Source organism: Carcharodon carcharias, chromosome 1, assembly GCF_017639515.1.
Source record: "Carcharodon carcharias isolate sCarCar2 chromosome 1, sCarCar2.pri, whole genome shotgun sequence".
In the NCBI taxonomy this organism is placed as follows: Eukaryota; Metazoa; Chordata; class Chondrichthyes; order Lamniformes; family Lamnidae; genus Carcharodon; species Carcharodon carcharias.
The window spans coordinates 250,078,806-250,102,464 of record NC_054467.1 but is presented as its reverse complement, the minus strand read 5'-3'; the positions used below and the strand labels follow the sequence as shown (position 1 = coordinate 250,102,464).

The 23,659-nt window shown below is 44.8% G+C and overlaps 1 protein-coding gene across 1 annotated transcript in view; it reads left to right on the top strand.

Moving 5' to 3' along the window:
• LOC121277467 (BCL2/adenovirus E1B 19 kDa protein-interacting protein 3-like) overlaps nucleotides 1–22,789 on the top strand; it is a 42,179-nt gene extending 19,390 nt beyond the window's left edge. Inside the window, exons 2-6 of the mRNA XM_041187034.1 lie at nucleotides 11,727–11,889; nucleotides 16,396–16,480; nucleotides 17,358–17,464; nucleotides 18,442–18,591; nucleotides 22,030–22,789. Of these exons, the coding sequence (XP_041042968.1) occupies nucleotides 11,727–11,889; nucleotides 16,396–16,480; nucleotides 17,358–17,464; nucleotides 18,442–18,591; nucleotides 22,030–22,078 (554 nt within the window). The 3' untranslated portion in view covers nucleotides 22,079–22,789. The remainder of the gene's footprint in view (nucleotides 1–11,726; nucleotides 11,890–16,395; nucleotides 16,481–17,357; nucleotides 17,465–18,441; nucleotides 18,592–22,029) is intronic.
• The last annotated feature ends 870 nt before the right edge of the window (nucleotides 22,790–23,659 follow it).

Genomic DNA, 23,659 nt, shown 5'->3' with positions numbered 1-23,659 from the left:
ACAGGTCCCTGAAGATGACAGGACAGGTGGACAAGGTGGCCAAGAAAGAGTATGGAATGCTTTCCTTTATTGGATGAGATATTGAATACAAAAGCAGGGGTGTAGTGTTGGAACTATATAAAATGCTGGTTAGGCCACAGCTGGAATTTTATGTACAGTTCTCGTCACCACATTACAGGAAGGACTTAATTGCCCTGGAGCGAGCACAGAAGAGATTTACAAGAATGTTGCCAGGCTTGAAATTTGCAACTATGGGGAAAGATTGGATAGGCTGGGGCTGTTTTCCTTGGAACAGAGGAGGCTGAAGGGTGACCTAATTGAGGTGTATAAAATTATGAGGGGTCTAGTTAGGGTAGACAGGAAAGACCTGTTTCCTCTAACTGAGGGGTCAATTACCCGAGGGGGGCATAGATTTAAGGAGATTGGTAGAATGATTAGAGGGGACATGAGGAAAAACATTTTCACCCAGAGGGTGGTGGGCATCTGGAATTCACTGCCTAAATTGGTGGCTGAAACTGAAATGCTCAACTCATTTAAAAGATAACTGGATCTGCACCTGAAGTGCAGTAACCTGCAAGGCTATGGACCTGGTGCTGGAAAATGGGATTAAAATAAGCAGCTAGTTTCTTTTTTATTTTCTGTATTTTGGCTGATGCAGACATGATGGGCTGAATGGCCTCTTTCTGCACTATATCTTTTCTATGGTGTTGTCTAGACCCCCTCATCAAGACCGGCTGTCTAGAATCCCTCACCGGCACTGTCTGTCCAGGCCCCCTCACCAGCACTGGCTGCCTAGACCCCCTCGCCAACACCGGCTGTCAAGACCCCCTCGCCAGCGCGGCTGTCAAGACCCCCTCGCCAGCGCCGGCTGTCAAGACCCCCTCGCCAGCGCCGGCTGTCAAGACCCCCTCGCCAGAGCCGGCTGTCAAGACCCCCTCGCCAGCGCCGGCTGTCAAGACCCCCTCGCCAGCGCCGGCTGTCTGGACTCCCTCACCAACTCTGGCTGTCTAAACCGTCTCCCCAGCACCAGCTGTCTAGATTCCCCCAATTGGTCTTGAGTTGCTCAGCAGCAGTAACGATGGTGAATGGCTCCTTAGTCAATGTGCTGGAGAGCTGTATATTAGCATGGTGAAGGGGCAGGGGGAAGAGGGTAAAATGGACACTTGACTGGAGGGATCTGTGTTGTAGTATCGTTGACTCTGCTATTACTTTTTGTATGTACCTGTGCTGGAGTATGTCCATGCATACTTGGCATATATATATATATATATATGGGTGCACATATATATGTAGAATGATAGGATCTAGCAGCACTGAAGGAAGCTATTCAGCCCATCATGCCGGTGCTGGCTCCTTGTAAGAACTGTTCAATTTAATCCTACTCCCCAGCTTTTTCGCTGTAGCCCTGCAAATTAATAAATTTCAAGTGCATGCCCAATTGCCTTTTCAAATTCTTATGAAATCTGATTCCATCACCTTTTCAGGAAGTGGGCTTCGGATCTTATCAATCCTCTTTGTGAAAGTATTTCCCTTCAATTCCCCTGGTGGAGGGAACATGCAAACCACCCAAACAACACGTCCGCCCTACCCTTCAAACACCACATGTGGCAGAGTCTGCAGGCCACACATTGGACACGTCAGCCATCTCAGAACTCACTGAACTGGAGTGGAAGCAAGTCATCCTCGATCCCGAGAGATTGCCTGAGAAGGAGGAATGCCTGTTCATGCATGTGTGTGGTCTGATTATTACTTCTGAGCACTGTGTTTGCCTAAGGCACCATTTGAAAAGGACTGCTTTTATTCTAGTTCCTATTCTCCAGCAGAATCCTGCACAGGACCTCTTGTGTGATGCAGTGCTCTATCTAATTAGTTGCTCTTTATTTTGAATAGAGACCTTCTTAAAGTTGTATGAACAGCTCTTGGAGGGCAAACAATGGAAGACTCTTTCCACTGGTTGGCGCATTGGTGACATGAGGCATTTGGTCTCGATTAGCCTTTGGAGAATGAATGGAGGGGTTAGACAGAGGATCACTAAGACATGGGGATGCTTTGCTACAAGTGGCGATTGAGGGCTTTTCAATGGAATTGGATAAGTATTCAAAGAGGAAGAACTGATCTGCCTGAAAGGGATTGTTATCATGGCAGGGAGGGAATGTGTGCAAATGTCATCAGCTAACCTTGGAACGATGGACACTGGGGCCTGACAGGCAGCTATAATGACCAGTTAGGGCAGATAAACATGGCCTAACCTTCAATTATCATTAATATCACCAGAATGCACCTCCCCACAGAGGGGACGGAGCATTAAGAGCCGCCTCTTAGAAAGGAAAAGGGAGTGGGGAATTTAAAATTGATAATCTAGTGCACAGGAAAATCTCCCCTCTGACCACTCCCAATTATGTTCAACCTTCATGAGATTGCCTTGGTTGCATGGATTATCTTGACAGAGTAGATGGGGAAAAACTGTTCCCACTGGTGGAAGGATCGAGAACGAGGTGACACAGATTTAAATTAATTGGCAAAAGAAGCGAAGGTTTTCTTCAGATCACCATTATAATGCAGTGAGTGTTTACGATCGAGATTACACTGCCTGACAGTGTGATGGATTGAGGCATTCAAGAGGGAATTGGATTATTATCTGAAAAGGAAGAATGTGCAGGGTTATAGGGAGTGGCACTTGGTAAATTGCTCATTCGGCAGGCTAGCGCAGACATGATGGGCTGAATGGCCTTCTGTGCTGTACCGATTCTGTGACTGCAGTTCTTGAAGAGGGGCAGAACATTGATGGTATTAAGGAAGGCGGGTTCAATAAAAGACGAGTGATGCTTTCTGACAGATTACTGCCCAGCTGTTGAAGAAGGGAATCTTCCTGTTTTAATATCCACTTGATATGCAGTTGGGACCACAATTTAACATGTCCTCTGAAGAACATGAAGAAAAGTGCCTCTGAAATTGCGTCAGTGCTGCAGTGCCATCGTGGATTGCACACTCAAATCCTCCCTCACTCCATTCCCCCCTCACTACCACTGTACTGCAGAACTGGTTAAAGAATATTGGAGCAAGTCACACATCCCTCAGATATGGCTCATTCACTGGTAATGGATTCCATTGGTGTGTGCTTCCTGTTATAGTACTAGGTCCCATAAATAACAATGCGATGACATCCCAGTTAATTTGATTTGAATCCTAGCCAAAAGCAGTGGCAGGACTTCACTGTTCTGTTCCAACATATTTCTACAAGATGTTTAACATTCACCTGACCAGACAGGGCCTTAGTTTAGACCCTGGTTGAAGTGTTAGCTGTGCCTTAGCGGCTGCTTTCTTGTCTCTGAGTCAGAAGGTTATGGATTGAAGTTCCATCTATTCCAGTCTGAAGCTTCAGTTAGATGCTGAGGGTGTGCTGCACTGCCAGTGGTGCTGTCTTTCAGAGAGACGTGAACTTGTGGTCCTGTCTGCCCTCTCAGGGGTGCAGAAATTCCATGACCCTATTATGTAAAAGAGCAGGGGAGTTTTCGGGGTGTCTTGACTGACACTTATCCTACAAACAACACTGAAAGCAAGAGTATCTGGTCATCATCAAAAAAAGCTAATGAATGACTTGCATTTCTACACACAGCGAAATTGTGCACAGCAAGATCCCAATAAGAGCAATGCAACAAATCGCCGGATTGTATGTTTTTAGTAATGTTAGTTAAATATTTGCTGGGGCAATGGGTAGAAATCACCTGCACTCCTTCAAATAGAGAGAGGGATATGAACATGCGAATTAGGAGCAGGAGTAGGCCACTCGGCCCCTTGAGTCTGCCCAACCATTCAGTAAGATCATGGCTGAGCTGAATGTAACCTCAACCCCACATTCCTGCTTACCCAAACAGCCTTTCACCCTCTTGTTAATCAAGGATCTACCTAGCTCTGCCATAAAAATATTCAAAGACCCTGCTTCCACCACCTATCGAGGAAGAGAGTCCCAAAGACTCTCAAACCTCCGAGAGAAAAAATTTCTCCTCATCTCTGATTTAAATGAGCAATCCCTTATTTTTAAACAGTGACCCCTAGTCCTAGATTCTCCCACAAAAGGAAACATGCTCTCGACATCCACCCTGTCAAGACCCCTCAGGATCTTAAAGGTTTCAATTAAGCCGCCTCTTACTCTTCTAAATTCCAGTTGATACAAGCCTAACCTGTCCAGCCTTTCTTCATAAGGCAACCCGCCCATTCCTGGTATTAGTCTGGTAAACCTTCTCTGAACTGCTTCTAATGCATTTGCATCTTTCTTTAAATAAGGAGGCCAGTACTATACACAGTGCTCCAGATGTGATCTCACCAATGACCTGTACAACTGAAGCATAACCTCCTTACTTTTGCATTCAATTCCCCTCATAATAAATGATAACATTCTATCGGCTTTCCTAATTACTTGCTGTACTTTCATACTAACCTTTTGTGATTCATGCACTGGGACACCCAAATCCCTCTGAATCTCAGAGCTCTGCAACCTCTCACTGTTTAGATAATATGCTTCCTTTTTATTCTTCCTGCCAAAATGAACGATTTCACATTTGCCACATTATACTCCATTTGCCAGATCTTTGCCCACTCACTTGACCTGTCTATGTCAATTTGTACCCTCCTTCCGTCCTCTTCACAATTTACTTTCCTACCTATCTTTGTGTCATCAGCAAATTTAGCAACCATCCCTTCGTTCCCTTCATCCAAATCATTTATATAAATTGTAAAAAGTTGAGACCCCAGCACTGATCCCTGTGGCACACCGCTCGCTACATCCCGCCAACCAGAAAAAGACCCATTTATGCCAACTCTGCTTTCTGTTAGCTAGCCAATCTTCTATGAATGCCAACATGTTACCCCCTACACCATGAGGTTTTATTTTCTGAAATAACCTTTGATGTGGCAGTTTGTCAAATGCCTTCAGGAAATCTAAGTACAGTACATCCACCAGTTCCCCTTTCTCCACTGCACATGTAACTCCTTCAAAGAACTCCAATAAAGTATTTAAGCATGATTGCCCTTTTACGAAACCATGTTGACTCTGCCTGATTGCCTTGAATTTTTCTAAGTGCCCTACTATATCATGTTTAATAATAGCTTCTAACCATTTTCCCTATGCTAACTGGCCTGTAGTTTCCTGCTTTCTGTCTCCTTCCCCTTTTGAATAAAGGAGTTATATTCGCTATTTTCCACTCTTATGGAACCTTCCTCAAATCTAGGGAATTTTGGAAAATTAAAACCAACGCATCAACTATCTCACTAGACACTTATTTCAAGACCTTAGGGTGAAGTCCACCTGGACCTGGGGATTTGTCAGCCCCACAGCCCCAACAATTTGCTCAATACCACTTCCCTGGCGATTGTAATTTTCCCGAGTTCCTCCCTCCCTTCCATTTCCTGATTTACAGCTATTTCTGGGATGTTACTTGTGTCCCCTGTAATGAAGACCGAAGCAAAATACCTGTTTAATTCATCCGCCATCTCACTACTTTCCATTATCAATTCCCCAGACACACACTCTATAGGTCTAGCACTCACTTTGTTAACTCTTCTTACTTAAATATCTATGGAAACTCTTACTATCTGTCTTTATATTAAGAGCTAACTTTGTCTTGCACTCTAAATTTTCCCTCCTTATTAATCTTTTTGTCATTCTTTGCTGTTCTTTATATTCTTTCCAATTTTCTAACTTGCCACCTGTCTTTGCATAATTATATGCGTTTTCTTTAAGTTTGATACTGTCTTTAACTTTTTTAGTTAACCACGGATGGTGAACGGGGGCGAGACCGAAGCCCTGAGAAGCTGCTGATCAATCAGAGGCTGGCGGCTCTCCATTGCCCGTCAGTGCCACTGGGATCTGCGGCTGCTGCTGCCAGTGCTCATGCCAGAGGCCCAGGATCAATGAAGGACCCCAGGCTGAAGACGAGTGAGGGGGTTCACAGGGTGGGGCCACGTGGGGGAGGGGGCTCAGAGGCAAGGGCAAAGGGGTGGGCTATCGGAGCTCCCCCTCCCCAACCCCCCAAACTCTAGGGAGCCTGCAAGCAAACGTGACAAAGATAAAAGCACAATACAGTGGGTGCTGGAAATCTGAAACAAAAAGAGAAAATGCTGGAAAAACTCAGCGGGTCTGGCAGCATCTGTGGAGAGAGAAACAGAGTTAACGTTTCGAGTCCATATGACTCTTCTTCAGAGCTAAAGAGAAGTAGAGACGTGATGAAACTTATACTGGTTAAGGGGGGGTGGAGCAGGTGAAGCTGGATAGAAGGCCAGCGATTGGTGGGGGCTAAGGCGAGATTGGCAAAGATATCATGATCATAAGGACAAAGGGGGCATTAACGGCAGTGTAAGGGCTAAAGGAGGTGCTGATAGTGGCATTGAGGTAAGAAAGCAGAATGTATTAATAACAGGGAAAGGATAAACACTCTGAAAAGAACAACATGATCAAGTGACAGATGGCCCTAGTGGGACAGTGGTGGGGGAAAAGGACCAAAAATAGGATAAAAGCTGGGGATGAAGCAAGGTTTGCTTTTCGGTTTCTTGCATGATGAGCCCCTTGCCCATTGCTAGTTGAATACCAGTGATGACAGGATGAGGCCCTTCAACGGCCATTAATTGAGGGAGTCAATTAGCTCCCGGGCAGGGAGGCCGTCCACAAGCCTTCCTGCCCCAGCTTTAATCGGATATAGGTGGGAAGATGGAAGGGTACGACTCAGCACCCACCAGCCTAATGAAATGCCCTCCCTACCTCCAAAGCTGCTGCTGGAGGGCATTCAATTCCGCCCATAGAATCACAATGATTCGGCATAGAGAGAGATCACTCAGCCCATCGTGCTGGTGCCAACTCTTTGAAGCTCTCCCCTGTTTGGCTTGCAGGCTCAATTTCACAAGTGCACATCACGTCACCGCTGTGGAGTTGGTAATCGGCAGCGTGCTCCCTAAGTTTATGCACGGGAATTGCTGAATTTATCCATGAAAACAGTTACTGTATTCCACCTCTGTCGGTGCTGATTTAGCCCGAGTGAGATTCCCGATCTGTCCTGAGTTGTGGGGGAAACCATAACTACCCCAGGCTCACTGCATTCAGGGCCCTGTAGCTGAGGGTCAGGAGCCCAATGCCCTCCTTAAGCCACGCGCAGCGAGAGTGAATGTATCCTGCAGGCCCCTCACAAGATACTGTGTGTGCACAGCCCCACAAAATCATTTCAAGGTGCCATGCATTGAATTGAGCAGGCAGGGGACAGCAGTAAAATTGAGAGGTAATCACGTTGCCTGAGACTCGAAACCATTCACTTTTGCACAGAATCGAGCGCAATCTCTGGTGGCTCTTTGTCACAGCCGCTAGAAAAGTCCTAAAATGCCTTTTGTAACCTCCAGGCATCCCAGATTTATAGCCAGTGACGTACTTTTAAAGTGCAGTCACTGTTGTAGGGAACACGGCAGCTGTTTTGTGCACAGCAAGATCCCACCAACAGCCATGAGGTAATCAGCTTTTCTTTGTAATCATTTTTTTTATCCATTCCCCCCAGGATGCGGGCGCTGCTGGCAACACCGGCATTTATTTATTCCCCATCCCTAGTTACCCTTGAGAAGGTGGTGGTGAGCTGCTGCAGGCTGCAAGGGAGTTCCAGGGTTTTGATCCAGCGATGATGAAATAAGATTGTTGATTGGGGGATAAAAATGAAATAGTGCCATGGGCTCTTTTTGTTTTTTTGCGTCCACCTGAGAGGGTATGATGTTTAATGTCTCATCTGAAAGATAACAGCTCCCGTGGTGGAGCGCTCCCTCGGTACTGTACTGAAGTGTCAGCTGGATTATGTGCTCAAACATCTGGTGTGGGACTTGAACCTGCAACATTCTGATTCAGCAGTAAAAGCCCTAACTGTGCCAAGACTGGCAATTTATTTTAAGCTAGCCATTCTTTAAGTATATTCCCACGAAACGTCTGTCTGCAGTGTTGTTTGCCTCCAGCTGTATAACTTTGTGGTTACAATTGAGATAAGAAAGCACAAGTAAGGAAAAGAGACTGGAAAAATTTGACATTCAACAAGCCCGCATTAGTAGGAAGGCATTTCAAGTGAGCACGAGCAAGACATTCCTACTCGGGTTTCGACAATAACTCCCATTTCTACCAAAGAAATGAGGGGAAAGGAGGGTTTTGGAAAGCAGGGAGGAAGGTGAAGGGAACTGGGCAGGAAACCCGTTGCAAATATGTCAAGGGAGTGCCACCTTGCAGAAGATTTAGTAGATTCACACACTGCTCTTTTTTAAAATATTCTTTCATGGGATGTGGACGTGGACATCACTGGCAAGACCAGCACTTGTTGCCCATCCCTAATTGCCCCTTGAACTGAGTGGCTTGCTAGGGCCGTTTCAGAGGGCAGTTAAGAATCAGCCACATTGCTGTGGACCTGGAGTCACATGTAGCCCAGGTGGGGTAAGGGTGACAGATTTCCTTCCCTAAACAACGTTACGGGTTATATAAATCAGAGGGGAGGGGAGATCCAAGGGCTGCCACCATCGGCACTGTTGGTGCCCTCACAGTAAATAACTGGGTTGTAGGCAGCACGCACCTACACATAGAAAGCGGGCTGAAGCCATGCAGGCTATCAAGGTGTGGATCTTTACCCTGGCGTTTAGACAATTCAGCCTGGGGATCTTCTATGTTGCAATTTAATTACATGGGAAGAAAAGAAAATAATTGTGGGTAATTTGTGAACGTGCATACTCTTTCACAAAAAGCCACTGACCTGAAGGGCATTTTATGTGGACGGTCCAATTAAGGCCTGCCCAGCGTCACGCCCGGCAGGAAGCTCCATGCGCTCCCTGTGTGGGCGAGGGGGATTCCTCGAATGCGAGAGTGTGCTCTTTTGCGCATGCGCACGATAGAGCGCACATCTCTGTGAGGCTAAGTGCTGCCTCAGGGAGATCGCTTACACTTTTAAAAATATTATAAATAATAAAAAAAATTCCCTAACATGTCCCCCTCATGTGACAATGTGACACATGAGATGGGACATGTTCATAATTAACATAATAACTTTATTAAAAAATTTAAAACCCTGCATGAAACCTCATCCCGCCCGTGGATGAGGTTTCATGTTTTCTCTAGTTGCCACCGGGGCTCCTGGCCTTAAGGTTGGACGGGCAGGTACACTAAGTACTTTAATTGATCTGCCAATGGCCTCAATTGGCCATTGACAAGTCGGCGGGCCCGCAGCTGATTTGGCTGCGCCCCCACCTTCCTGAAATTTTAAATGGACCGGGATGACATTGGGGGTTTCGCCCAACATCATTCCACATCATTTTATGCGTCAACGAGCAGGCCCCGCCCCCTGCTCGCCGACGGCAAAATTCTGCCCGATATGTTTTCGGACACAGAGTGAAGGGTTCTGAAACATCTCTCCTAATTACCAGCTAGTAGCATCTTCCTAATTTCCCTCCTGGTTTTTTCACTTCACTGAGCTCTTTTCCTTCTTCCAAACACAGATGTGGAGATGCGGTCACCGATGCAGGTTCCTTGTGTTCCCATACTTTCATGATCTTGTCCCATCCCCATCTCTATAACCCACTAGGATTATGTAGTATATACGGCACAGAAACAGGCTGTTCGGCCCCATCCAGTCCAGGCCGGCGTTTAATCTTCACTTGATCCTCCTCCTAACTTTTCTCGTTTAAATTTATCATCTTAACCCTCTATTTCCTTCTCCAAGAGAAGCTTCCCCTCAAATGCATCCGTTCTGTCCCTTCAACCACTCCATGTGGTAGCGGATTCCACATTCTCACCGCTCTTTGGGTAAAGAATTTTCTTCTGAATTCCGTACTGGATTTCTTGGTGACACTTATATTGATGGGCTCTAGTTATGCTCTTCCCCACCAGAGGAAATATTCTCTCTGTAGCCACCCTGTTTTTAAAGGCCTCTATTAGGTGAGCCCTCGGCCTTTGTTTGAGAGAAAAGTGACCCGGCCTGATCATCCTGTCCTGATAGTATATACCCGTGCATTTCTCGTATCATCATTGTTAATCTTCACTGCACCCTTTCCAGCGACTCTACATCCTTTTTATAATGTGGCGATCAGGACTGCACACAGCACTGTAGGTGTGGCCTAGCCAAGGTTCAATACAAGTTTAATATAAATTCCCTACTTATCAATTTCCCTCTAATAATAAAGCCTAGTGCGTGGTTTGCTTTGTTCATGGCCTTGCTTCGAGGTCTCTGCCTCCTTGCCCGCCCTCGATTTTCTTTGATCCTCCAGTGGTGACCGTGCCTTCCGCAACCTTGGCCCTAATCTCAGGAATTCCCTCCCTAAACCTGTTCACATCCATGTCCTTTAAGATGCTCCTTAAAACCTACCTCTTCAATGGAGCTCTTGACCTGTTTCTGTAATCCTAGTGGGTTATAGCGATGGGTTTGGGACAAGATCATGAAAGTATGGGAACACAAGGAACCTGCATCGGTGACTGCATCTCCACATCTGTGTTTGGAGGAAGTAAAAGAGCTCAGCAAAGTGGAAGAACCAGGAGGGATATTAGCAAGATGCTACTAGCTGGTAATTAAGAGAGATGTTTCAGAACCCTTCACTGTGTGTCTGAAAACATATCAGGACAGTGGCTTTTTATGAAAGAGTGTGTACATTCACAAATTACTCCCGGTGCTCCTCATGTGACTTTGGTGTCGAATTTTGTTGGAATATATTACTATGTTCAGGATGTTGTCCAGATGCAGGTTATTGTCATTGTCTGGCTGGGAGGTGTTATTGAGCTGGATAAACCCCTAGAATGATAGGAGTTTCCCTGGAGCTCCTGATACAATCTTGCTGGATCTGCAGCAGAGGGTTTGAGCTGAAGCAGCTTCGAGGCGACTCGGGAAGTTAACACAGGAAGATTTACTGAGTGACAGCATGGGGAGCTGGGTTGATGTCAGTACAGGCACAGTCAGTAACACTGGGCACTGGGCGGGGAGAGGGGTTACAGAGTGACAGTGTGAGGGAGCTGGATTAACATCAGTAGAGTTACAGTCAGTAACACTGGGCACTGGGGAAGAGGGTTTACTGAGTGTTAGTGTGAGGGGGCTGGATTAATATCAGCACATTTACAGACAGTAACGCATACTTGGAGAGGAGTTGCCGAGTGACAGTTTGACGGAGCTGGATTAACATCAGTAGAAATACAGTTAATAACACAGGCTGCTGGGGCAGGCATTAATGAGCAACAGTGTGAGGACGTTGGAATGACATCCCATACATTGTTGCTCAGTAACCCTCCCCCCATCAACCCAACCCCCCGCGTTGTTCTCTGTACCTCTTCATAGTCCAGCTACCTCACACTTCCACAATAGCTGTACCTTTATTTACCTTGAGCATTCTGTAGCACTTCATAGACAATGAAGTGCTTTTGTAGTCCCTATTGAAACATACATCCAAGTGAATGAACCTTGAACCTTTTTCAGTCACTCCAACATCCCAGTCCAGAAATTCCTCATCCTCTTGGGATGGAATTCAGGTGTAAGGGAGGAAGAGGAAAAGGGATGGGAATTTGGAGAGGAACTGGCTTTAGGTGCTGTTTCTGAAGCAGATGCACCCCTTTCCCACTGACCCACCCTGTAACCGCTCGAGGGCGCCCTTCTGCAGGTTTTACCCTGGCGGAACTGAGCTCTTGTATTAATCAGATATTTTGTTTCGAGGTAGCTCCCTTCACGTTGTCTCCTTTTTTCTCTCAGGTTCATGGGTGGAGCTGGACTACAGTCAACACAGTGGCCCGCGGGTCCTGGAGCACGTGCCCTCCTCGAGCTCTATCCACAACGGAGACATGGAGAAAATCCTCCTGGACGCACAGCATGAATCAGAAAAGAACAGTTCACGAGGCAGCTCCCACTGCGACAGGTGATCTTGGCCATACTTTCCATTCTGTTCCCTGACCCATGCAGCTTGGCGAAAGAGGCAGTGTTTCAGTGCTAATTGTATATTGCTATATTTCCCTGAGGTTCACAGTTTTTGGATCCAAGCAATTGCAAATTAATGCAAAACTGAAACATTTTTATAGGAACAGGAGGAGGCCGTATATCCTTGACCCTCAAGTCTGTTCCACCATTCAGTGAGATCATGGCTGATCTGTGACCTAACTTTACCTTTGTTCCATATCCCTTAATATCTTTGATTAATAAAATTCTATCAACCTCAAAAAAAAAACTGCAAAAGATTCTGGATAGACTAGCGAGTGAAAGTGAGAAGAAAGAGCTGAGCATAAATTGTAAGAAAAAACCAAAATGTCTGGTAGTGTCCAAAAAGAAAACAGCCCCAGAATGTAGGATCACAACGAAGAATGACAGTGTCAAACAGGTAGACAAATTTTGTTACATAGGAATTGTGTTAACATCGGACAGAAAGTGCGACCAAGAAATAAGATGAAGGATTGGAATGGCCAATGATGCATTTTGAAAAATGAAAAAGATTATGATCAACTCAAAATTAGCCATGAAAGCAAAGCTACAAATCCAGGAATGCTACATCACACCAATTTTTGACACACAAAAGTGAGCGTTGGATGATCATTTAAGCAATGCAGAAAAGAATTGAACTGCAGAGTTGTGGTTTTTGAGGCGAGTAATGAAAATATCTCGGGCAAGTCACACTGCCAATGAGAAGGTGCTAGTAAAACCTGACACCGAAAGAACTCTGCTGATCAAAATCAGGAAGAGCCATTTGGAATTTCTTGGGCGCATAATAAGAAAACATGATTTAGAAAGTATGCTAATCATGGAAAAGATCGATGGCGAAAGAGATCGAGATAGGCAAAGAACGATTTCAAACTGGATGAGTGTACTACCAACGGAGATGATCCATGCCTCCAGAGCTTGATTAACTTGGAGATTCAACATCGCCAACACCCACTTCTTGGAAGTCCATGGTTGCCAATGCCCTGTTAGAGAGAGAGATCAATCTCAAATTTAAAATTAACAATTGATCTAACCTCAATTGCAGTTCTCAGAAATGTGCTCCAAATTTCTGCCGCCCTTTTTGTGTGGGAGTGTTTTCTAATTTAATTTAATTTTCATTAAGTAGCAGGTTGCTGATGGCACTTGGTGAGTTAAAGTAGCTGTGTCATACGGGTCAGCCAGCCTCAGCTTTCAGTTTGTACTGATGCAACCCTTCTCTCAGGGACAGGAGGATGCCATTCATCCCTTGGGCCTTCTACCATTCACTGGCACCATGCCTGACTTGTATCTTAGCCTGCCCATGTACCTGGCTCATATCTCTTTATCGCTATGCTACCAAAAATGCATCGATCTCAGGTGTGGGACAGAGCTCTACACTTTTAACGTCCTTCACGTGTAGATGTATTTCTTAATGTCCCTCCTGATTTAAGATTATGTTGCCTTGTCCTAGATTCCCCCACCAGTGGAAAAAGGTTCCCTCTATGTAGCCTTTCAATTGTTTTCCCCATCCTAAAAACCCCAGTCAAACCAGGGGGTCCAATTCTAGTTTGAATAATCTCTTTTTATAATGTAGAAATCTCTCTTCATAAGATACTTTGATCTATCTATATCCCGTGGTATCTGTACTTAACGAAAAACTACTGATTTCAGCCTCGAAAGCTCCACTAGTCCCCCAGCATCTGAGTTCCACTCTTCCATTCCCTTTGTGTCAAGAAGTGCCTCCTGATTTCACTCCTGAATGGTTCGGCTCTAACTTGAAGTCCTTATTTTGGACTCGCTCCACCAGAGTAGGCAGTTTCTCATTACCTACCTCATCGAAATCTTTTTATCATTTAAAAGTACCTCGATTAGATCAACCCTTAATCTCCTAAACTCAGGAGAACAGAAGCCAAGTTTAAGTTACAGAAACCCTCCTCCTCCTGATTTAACTCTTTAAGCCCTGGTGAATCCTCCCTGAGCAGTAAGTGGAATAGGAAAATCCGAGCTGGCAAGTTGGGTGGGGGTGGGGGGTGAGTGAGGGGGGGAGGGGGAACTGGCAGCTACCTGCGTCGGCTCTTCTCAAATGTCGGAACTGATTCTGAACGGGTGAATGAAGTAGAAAATGTGGAGGATTCATGGCTCAATAAACACTGGTGAAACCTCAATAAAACCGACCAAGCGATTGCTACGTGATTTGACAGCTTAACTCCCTTTTCACATCAAGCCCTGGCTTGTCCTATAGCTTATCTCTCCTCCCCTTGCCTAAAGAGGAATTAGTGTTGGGGCTTTCCGCCTTGCCACAGAGCCAAAAACTAAACTTGCTGATCTCAGCGAACCTGCGAGCGACTGAAGTCCTCATGGCTGCTGCAATGATTGGCTTTCAGAAATATTAAAGGGACAGTCCCACTGTGCTTAGAAGTATTAAGGGGACAGTGTCACCCTGTTGGGGGCTTGTCCGGAGATGGCTGTATTTCTGATCCAGGAGTTTTCTATCGATTTCTGTCCCCCCCACCCCCACACCACCCCCGCACCCACTGACCACCATCTTAGCCTGAACAGCAGCATGTCCAATGACAGCAGAATGTACTTGAAAAGGAGAAATTTGCAGAGCTGCGGGGAAAGAGCAAGGGGAGCGGGGCTAATTGGAAAGTTTTTTCAAAGTGCCAGGGCAGACACAAGTGCCACCTTCTGCGCTGTATGATTTTTTTGCTTTGTTGCAATATAGCTTTAGTTGGTATGAAGCTCTTAATAAGGTCCACCCTTGAAGGGGAAATTAGGTTTATTAAGGGTTTGAAGTAACTTAATTTGGAACAACCCTTGCATCTTGCAAACTGCGTGGCTTCAGATAAGGTGCAACCAGTTGGCTTAAGAACACATTACATATAGTTTACAGGTCAGAATCAGGTTATTCAGTTCAATTGGTCTGTGCTCACGTTCATTCTCCACATGATCTGATTCTCACCTCTCTTCATCTAACTATTCGCATATCCTTCTATACCCTTTTCCTTCATGTGTTTATCTAGTTTCCCTTGAAGTATATCTATGCTTTGTGCCCAACCACTTGTTGTGGCAGCACGTTCCACATTCTCATCACTCTCTTGGTAAAGAATTTTCTCCTGAATTTCCTAGTGCATTTCCAGCCATGAGTTCTGGTTTTGCTGCTAGTAGAAATGTCGTATCTGTGTCCGTCCTAGCAAGCCCTTTCATAATCGTGAAGACCTCTATCCTGCCACACCTTAACCTTGCCTTTTCTTCAAATTGTCTGATATTGATCGTTAAGGGAACGTCTGTAAATACTCTGAGTTACAAAGGGAGATTTTTAATTTTCTCACGTTTTTCAATGCATTATGAGTAACTTACAAGCCTTTACTGACCTTCGACTGTGCAGTCACTGGAACATAGGAACGGGAATAGGCCATTCAGCCCTTGATCACTCAATTCGATCATGGCTCATCTGCATTGTTGCTTCATTTACCCACCTAGATTCCATCGCCCTTGATACCTTTATGTAGCAAATCTATTAATTGGAATTTTGAAAGCTTCACTTGTCGCAGCATCCACAGCTTTATGGAGAAAGTTTCCAGATTACACAGCTCTTTGTGTAAAGGCATCACCACTGAATGGTCTCGCTCTAACTTATGTTCATGTCCCCACATTCTGGACTCCCCCACCCCCAGGAAAATATTTTCTCTCTATCTATCCTATCAACTTCTTCAATCATCTTTAAACAGCACAATTAGATCACCCCTTAAGTCTTTTACATGGATGATGGTACAGTGGTAATTTCACTTCACGAGTAATCCAGAAACTTGAGCTAATGCTTTGGAGACATAGGTTCAAATCCCACCGCAGCAGAGAAATTTAAATTAGATCAATTAATAAAAATCTGGAATTGGAAGCTAGTCCCATGAAGTTATTGTTGATTGTTGTAACCCATCTGGTTCACAACCATTCTTTAGGGAAGGAAATCTACTGTCCTTAACTGGTCTCGCCTGCAGGTGACTCCAGATCCATAGTATGTAGTTGCCTCTTAACTGCCCTCTGAAATGGCCTAGCAAGCCACTTGGTTCAAAGGCAATTAGGGATGGGCAACAAATGCTGACCTTGCCAGTGGCGCCCACATCCCATGAAAGAATTTTTTAAAAAGCTCGTCTATATCTGTCCACATAATTTAACCCTTTTAGCCTGTAATTTGATAACTAAGAAGGTCTCTTTGTCTGTCTATGATGGGTTAAGGACAAGTGGAAGGTTGCGAGTAACACATCTACTTATTTCTGTAATCTGTGTCGCAAAAATACTCACATAGCTTAACTTCCATATCTGGAAATGGAGAACCTAGTGAGATTAGAAGCGTTGATCATGACGATGGCCTCTGTTGTTCCGAAACTATTTGGCAGGAAGGTTTATGAACACTGCAGCAGAGGAACCCTGGATCAGCCCCTTGTTAAGAAGTGTTCTATTTCCTGTTTTACAGCCCTCCTTTACTGATGAGCCCCCAGATGCCTCACGTTCCTGTTGAGTTTGAAACTGGAAGCATTGCAGATAGCAACAGTACTCAGGTAGGTAAGGACTTGGCCAGGGGAGTGACGTTGGACCTTTCGTGATTAACGTCCCCATTACATTCCCATGGCAACGTCTCTGTATCATGCTGGTGCTCCCCTTTCTGATCTTCATTTCTCCCTGAGGAAGTCCTGTATTGGTCAGAGAATGGGAAACACCAGCTCTGGCCTGGATGGGAAAGTCGGGATGCCCAACCAGGGAGTGATGATTACATTTTAATACAACACGAGTGGTGGTGGTTCCACTCAAGGCTTAATGTTTGCTAGTCTGTGCCAAAGTTTGGTAAATGAATTCTGAGTACATGAGCCAAACAGAAACTCTAATCAGGTGGGGTTTTTCCAGAACTTGGTTTGGAAACTGTAAAATGTTTGCTTTGGGATGTATTAGACACCCAAAGCAAATTAGCAATCTGATAGCCTAGCACCAAAGTTATGGCAGGTATTGGGCGGGCAGTGGTCCAATGGACAGTGTTTCCTTGGTTTTGTTGTTTTTTCTTTTATTTTCTACCCTTCTCAGTTTTTGCTGCTTTTATTCTTTCATTTGCTTTTTTTTTGTTGTTTATTCCTCTGCTTTTCTCACCTTGCGTTCACTCTCATTCTTTGTCCATGCACTTCCTCTTGCCACGTCATTGACGGGCGGGCAAAATGGCTGCCAAAATCACCTGGGAATTTGCGGGATCTGCCGTTTTCCCAAATATTCCAGAGTCTCGCCGTGGCTGTTTATGTCTTTTTTTGCATTTTCCATGGGAACTGAATGTATGCCATCTGGGAGATTTCAGAACCTTCCTTCCTGTGATCGTATTTACACCTGGAATACTTTGGATTGGGGTTTGCCTCTTCCTGGGGTAGTTAATCTTTTTATCACCTGTTTCCACAGTCTGATGAAGAAAACCAGGAGAGGAGCGGAGAGATTGAGAAACTACTAAGGAATAATGCAGAGTGGATCTGGTACTGGTCCAGTCGACCAGAAAACGTACCCCCAAAGTGAGTTGCAGTTCCGCACTCTTACTGCTGTTAGACGCGATAGCCTTGTGGTTGTAACACAAATTTGAAAGTCCTGAGGTTAGATTCCACCATAAAAAATTGTGAAATTGAATTCAATAAATCTGGTGACCTTGGTTAGCTTCAGAACAGTAATGAGTGTGAAGTTGCCCTATGAACCCAACTAGCTCACAAACATCCTTTAGGGAAGATGGTCCGCTAAGATCCCTAACCTGGTCGTTTTGTGCCTCCAGTCTCACACTGACTGGTTGCCGACAGAAGAAATAGAAGCTGGAATAAGACATTAGGCCTTTTGACCTTGCTGCACCTTCAACAAGATCTTCTACTTCAACTTCACCATGCCGCACTATCACTATGTCCCTTAATTCCCTTAAGTGCCCAAAAATCTATCACACTGTGTCTTGAATCTACTCAACCACTGAGCATTCACAGCTCTCTGGGTGCACTGAATTCGAAAGGTTCACAACCTTTGAAGAAATGTCGCCTCAGCTCAGTCTTAGGTGACCTACCCCTTATTCTGAGATTGCTCTAGATTCCCCAGCCAGTGGAAACAGTTCTTAGCATCTACTCTATCACTCTCGCACATAGAAACAGAAGTCAGACATTCAGAAGCAATGCCTTTCAGGCACCAAAAATTCACATGTGAGCCTAGAATGTAAGGACAACACAGCCAGGACCCAGCAATGTTCTCGATGGGCATCCACTTACTTGGGTCAAGTAAGACTCACAGGGTAGCAATTACGGACTGAGAGCCCTGACTAATGTATTTTAACTTCTCTAGCCTGGAGACACTGGAAGCAATCCTCACTGCTACTCTGGCTGAGACCACCTAACACAGGACGAATCTATTGAGCACTTTATCCAAAATCTAACATAGCCTGGATGAATGTAATTTCCAAGTCATGCTTTAACTGGATGGAAGTGACAAATGATTTTTGTTTTTTTCTTGCCACTCTTAGGGAATTTGTATTCAAACACCCAAAATATTGTTCAAGTCTGAGTGTACGGAAGACAGGCGTGATGAAGAAAGGAGGAATCTTCAGCTCTGAGTTTGTAGTGTTCCTCATTCCCTCTCTCCTGATAACTCACCTGTTCATGCTGGGAGTTGGGTACGTCCATGATTAATTAATTGCCTTGCACCCCCGTTGTCATGGTAACTCACTTGTTCATGCTGGGTGTTGGGTACACCCATGATTAATGTATAGATTGTCTTGTACACTCATTGACATGGTAACTCACTTGTTCATGCTGGGTGTTGGGTACGTCCTTGATTAATGTATAGATTGTCTTGTGCACTCATTGACATGGTGACTCACTTATTCATGCTGGGTGTTGGGTACAACCATGATTAATGCATAGATTGTCTTGTGCACTCATTGACATGGTGACTCACTTGTTCATGCTGGGTGTTGGGTACATCCATGATTAATGTATAGATTGTCTTGTGCACTCATTGACATGGTGACTCACTTGTTCATGCTGGGTGTTGGGCACGTGCATGATTAATATATAGATTGTCTTGCACACCCGTGTCATGATGCTTTCACAGAGTTCCACCGATTGCTTCCCTTTGATCATTTAATTAAATGGCCATCAAAAATAGAACCCACAATTATTAGTCCTAACGATCTGTTACATGGAGTTACATTGAGCTCACAGCACAGAAACAGGCCATTTATGCTGCATAAGAGCCTGTCTTTATCTAACTCTCTCAGCCTACCATTCTATTTTTTTCCACTCTCTTGTGCTTAACTAGCTTTCTCTCAAATTCATCCCTGCTATTTGCCTCAACTAATCTTTGGTGTCATCTTCACGTACCTACCACTATCTAGGTAAAGAAGTTTCTCCTGAATTTCCCTTGAATTTATTAGTTCCAATTTTATTATTATGGTCAGTTGTTTTTCAATTGTTTACACGTGGAAACATTTCTCGATCAATGCTGTCAAACCCCTTCATCGTTTTAAAGACCCCTATCAGGTCACGTCTGAACCTCCTCTTTTCTAGAAAAAAGACCCCTAACTTGTTCAGTCTTTTCTGATAGTTATAACTTCTAATTTTTGGTATAATTTCTCTATTCCTCTTTATAAAATGGAGACCAAAACTGTTTGTAGTACTTAAAGTGTAGTCTATGCAAGGTTCCAATCAAGTTCCCTGCTTTTTGTTGCAATCCCTTCAGAAATAAAGCTCACTGCTTGGCTTTTTTATTAAATGGCCTCATTAATCTCTTTCCTCTAGTTTCACATTGATCTCTGATACTTGCTGACAGACATTCTCAATCCATCTTGATCCACCTGATTTCAGGAGTTGTTTTCTTCAGAATCGGGACTTTGAGGTGTTCTGATGGGGACTTCCAAGATGATGAAGGGGAGTTGACAAAGTTGCCTTGGATAAATTTTTCACTGCGGACTCCAGTCAGAAGCAACTGAAGAATGAGATGAATGCTTTCACTAAGTGGAAAATCAAGCTGTGGAATAATTTTTCGAAGCAGACAGCATAAATGGGTTTCAGAGATCTGGGTGTGTTTCTGGGGAGGGAAAGTGTTGAAGGAAGACATGAGGAGGAGGGAATTGGGTTTCCATCTGTCAAGGGGGATGGACTTTACTTTATCTTAAAATTTCTAATGTCTTTATGACTTATTCTGCATACTAATTGCGTCAATTATAAATGACTTGTGCCAGATGAGATGTTAAATCGAGGCCCCTTTATGTATGCTCGGGTGAATGCTAAAATCTCCATTGTACTGATCCACTGGTGTCCCAACTAGTATTCTCCCAGCAGCCAAGCCCCCAAACACACGCTGGCCTGTTATCAATACAGCTGTGTTGTGAGGGCTTGCAAAAGTTTGCTGTCCAATTAGCTGTACTACAATAAGTAGTCCCTTCTTTGGAGGCGTTGAGGGCATAATAGGTTATTCTATTTAATGCAGTTAGTGTCATGAGATGAGTTTTTTAATTCATTCATGGAATATGGGTGGGTGTCGCTGGCTAGGCCAGCGTTTATTGCCCATTCCTAATTACCCATGAGAAGGTAAATTAGGGATGGGCAATAAATGCTAACAAGGTCTTGCCAATAATACTTGCACTCCATGAACGAATAAAACAAAAGTTACCTCGTGACCTTGTTAGCTCCTTCAAGTATATCAGCCTCTCCCCAGTTTGGTTTCCTTTCTTATCTTTGACTATTTAGACCCTCCTCTCTTCACTCGTGCCTTCTCTGCTCTCGTGCTCTCTCTCTCTCTCTCTCCAGTTTCATCACTTTTTTTTTATCCATTGCCCTAACTTCTGCTCTAAGGCATTGCTGGAGGTTAGCTATTGAATCATAGAATAATATAAAGAAGACAGCCCACTGTGCCTGAGCCAGCTCTTTGAAAGAGCTATCCAAACAGCCCTGTTCTTCTGCCCTTTCTCCATCGTTTTCAAGTATTTATCCAATTCCTTTTTGAAAGTTACTCTTGAATCAGCTGCCACCACCCTTCCAGGCAGTGCATTCCAGTTCGCAACAACTTGCTGTATAAAAAGCATCTCTCCATAGTGTCTCTGGTTCCCTTTCCTTCATCCATGTCATTTGGTTACCGACTCTCCTGCCAGTGGAACAGTTTTCCCTTTCTACTCTACCAGAACCCTTTGTGATTTTAAACACCTCTATTAAATCTCCTTTTAACCATCTCTGCTATGAGATGCTGACTTGCTGGACTGCAGGAATTCAAGAAGGCAACTCATCAGTACCTTCTCCAGAGCATTTAGGGATGGGCAATAAGTGCTGGCCTAGCCAGCGACCCCCACACCCCATGAATTATTTTTTTAAAAATCCAGGGTTTTGTATCCAGCATGGGTTAGGTTGCAAAGACATGATGAATTTGCACATGTATATCAGGTTTAACACTATCTACTCTGTCAAGCCCCCTCAGAGACTTATAGGTTTCAATAAGATCACCTCTCATTCTCCTAGGCTGCAATGAGTATGGGACCAACCTGCTCAAGCTTTCATCATGAAACAATCCCTTCATCCCAGGGATCACGTTAATGATCAGATCATGGCAGCTTAACTCCCCATACCACTCATTGTCAGCACAAACCATGTTAATCTCGCCTGACACTCCAGTGCGGTGCAGCGCGTGTGCTGCACTGTCAGGTGAGATGTTAAACCGAGACCCATCAATCCTCTCGGGGCAAAGAAATCCCATGCCACTATTTTGAAGAAGATCGGGGGAGCGCTCCCTGCTGCACTGGCCGTTATTTATCCCTCAACCAATATCATTAAAGCTCGTCGTTCTCACACATGACATCCTACTCCACGAGGAGTCACTCCACTCCAAAAGCACCTAATTAGCTGTGAAGCATTTTGAGGCATCCTGAGCTTGCGAAAGGCGCTTCAGAATTGCAAATTCTTTATTTACTTTGCTGAGACCGGTTAACTCCGCACCCAAATCACTCATTGTACCTTATAGTTTATGACAAATAAGTAACTACAAGTCTCTGACCACCCCCCGGCCCGCCTCATCTTACACTGTTTGAATCTGATCTGTATTTCTGTATTTCTCACTTTAGAATATACATTGGAAAAAGATTGGCTGCATCACCTGCAAGTACCTTGTAAAAATTCTACAGGAAAAACTGCTCAAACCTGATGAACTGCGGAGATTGACACCGATTTCGTCACTCGTCACTCATGTAGATGGACACCCGAAGCCCAAAGAAAGTTACAGAGACTTGAAGTGTTTTTACAGTTATCTTACTTCCTGTTCCCGTCACGTCTCCCCGTTTAAACATTTGCTATGCCCTTCCCTTTGTAGTATCCTGACCATAAATGAGTTGGCTTTGACAGCACGGGTGGTTAGCTTTACACTCCAGTGCCGATCCCATGCCCTTGCAACCTCTCCTTGTAGGCAAAACTCATCATTTCAGCACGTGCCATGGACTTGGAACTTCCAGTGGCCTGTCCGCCACAGGCTCCTCAGCATTTGTGTGTGCGCACATGTGTGTGTGTGTGTGTGTGTGTCCCTTTCTCATCCAGGTCTAAGGAAACATGTTTCCCCAAACCCAGAGTAACATTATCCAAGGGCTGAAAAAAAAATCAGTTGGCATCTCCACTTTAATACCAGTACGCCACGGCAATGGCCTTATTTGCCTTGTCTTGCCAGGACCCAGCTTCACTTTCACTACAGTTCATCGTTCCAAAATGTGGTGCTGTTATGGTAATGACTAGGAAACTGGTTAATGATTATATGTCCTTTCAAAATTCAAGCAAAACCAAGGAATGTAATCATAGAATTCAGGCTGAGCTAGATAAAAGTGACACTTGGAAAAACCGTCTTCACATAAAAGGGTTGTAAGAGTATTGGCCGGGGTGGTGGGCGGGGGGTTGGGGGGGGGGGGGGGCGCGCAGGGATGGGGGGGGTAGAGGTGGAGAGGGGAGGGGGATGGAGGCATCAGTGCTCCAGGAGACCATTGACTGAGGGCTTAGATTTTTTGATGCATCCACCCCCCCGCCCCCGCCCTAAAACTAACCTTAAGGGTTGGCTGTAAATCAAATGTTTTGTATAACTGGCAGCCAATCCTCAACAACACTTTTACATTGCTGAAAAAAGAGACATGTCGAAGCTTTTCATCTTGCACTCATCAGGACACTTTGCAAGAATACCAACATAAGGGGAAAACAACAATTTATACCGTATGTGAAAAGAGTGCTGATTGGTTGGCAAAAGGACTCTGGCAGAGGCATAGCCATGGAGAATGCACCAGTGATGGTGACTGACAGTTAACTGCCAAGCAGTCTTTGAAACTTAAACCAGGCAGCTCGACCCTGACTGGTCACTGTTAATGTGTGTATGTGTTCTTCCTGCCTGCAAAAAGAACAGAGCCCTATGTGTTATACGTAGCCTTCAGTACACGCAAATGCACCACACTGCGAGCCCAGCTGACAATTTTAACTTGGTTGCCAGTGTAATTCTTAGCACACTGAGGATTATTTAGCAAATGTCCAATCGCAGAATCACATCTGATGTTGGACACTGTGTTTTGAGTTTTGCAAGCACGGGCTGGTTGGGTACGGTTTGTACCCTGCCCATTGTGAACAGTGGCTGGGACATGCTGTTTGATATGATCCACCAGTCTTTGGGATGTACGGTCTACATGCCGAGCATCACACTGGCACTGAAACTCATATACCGCGTTACTC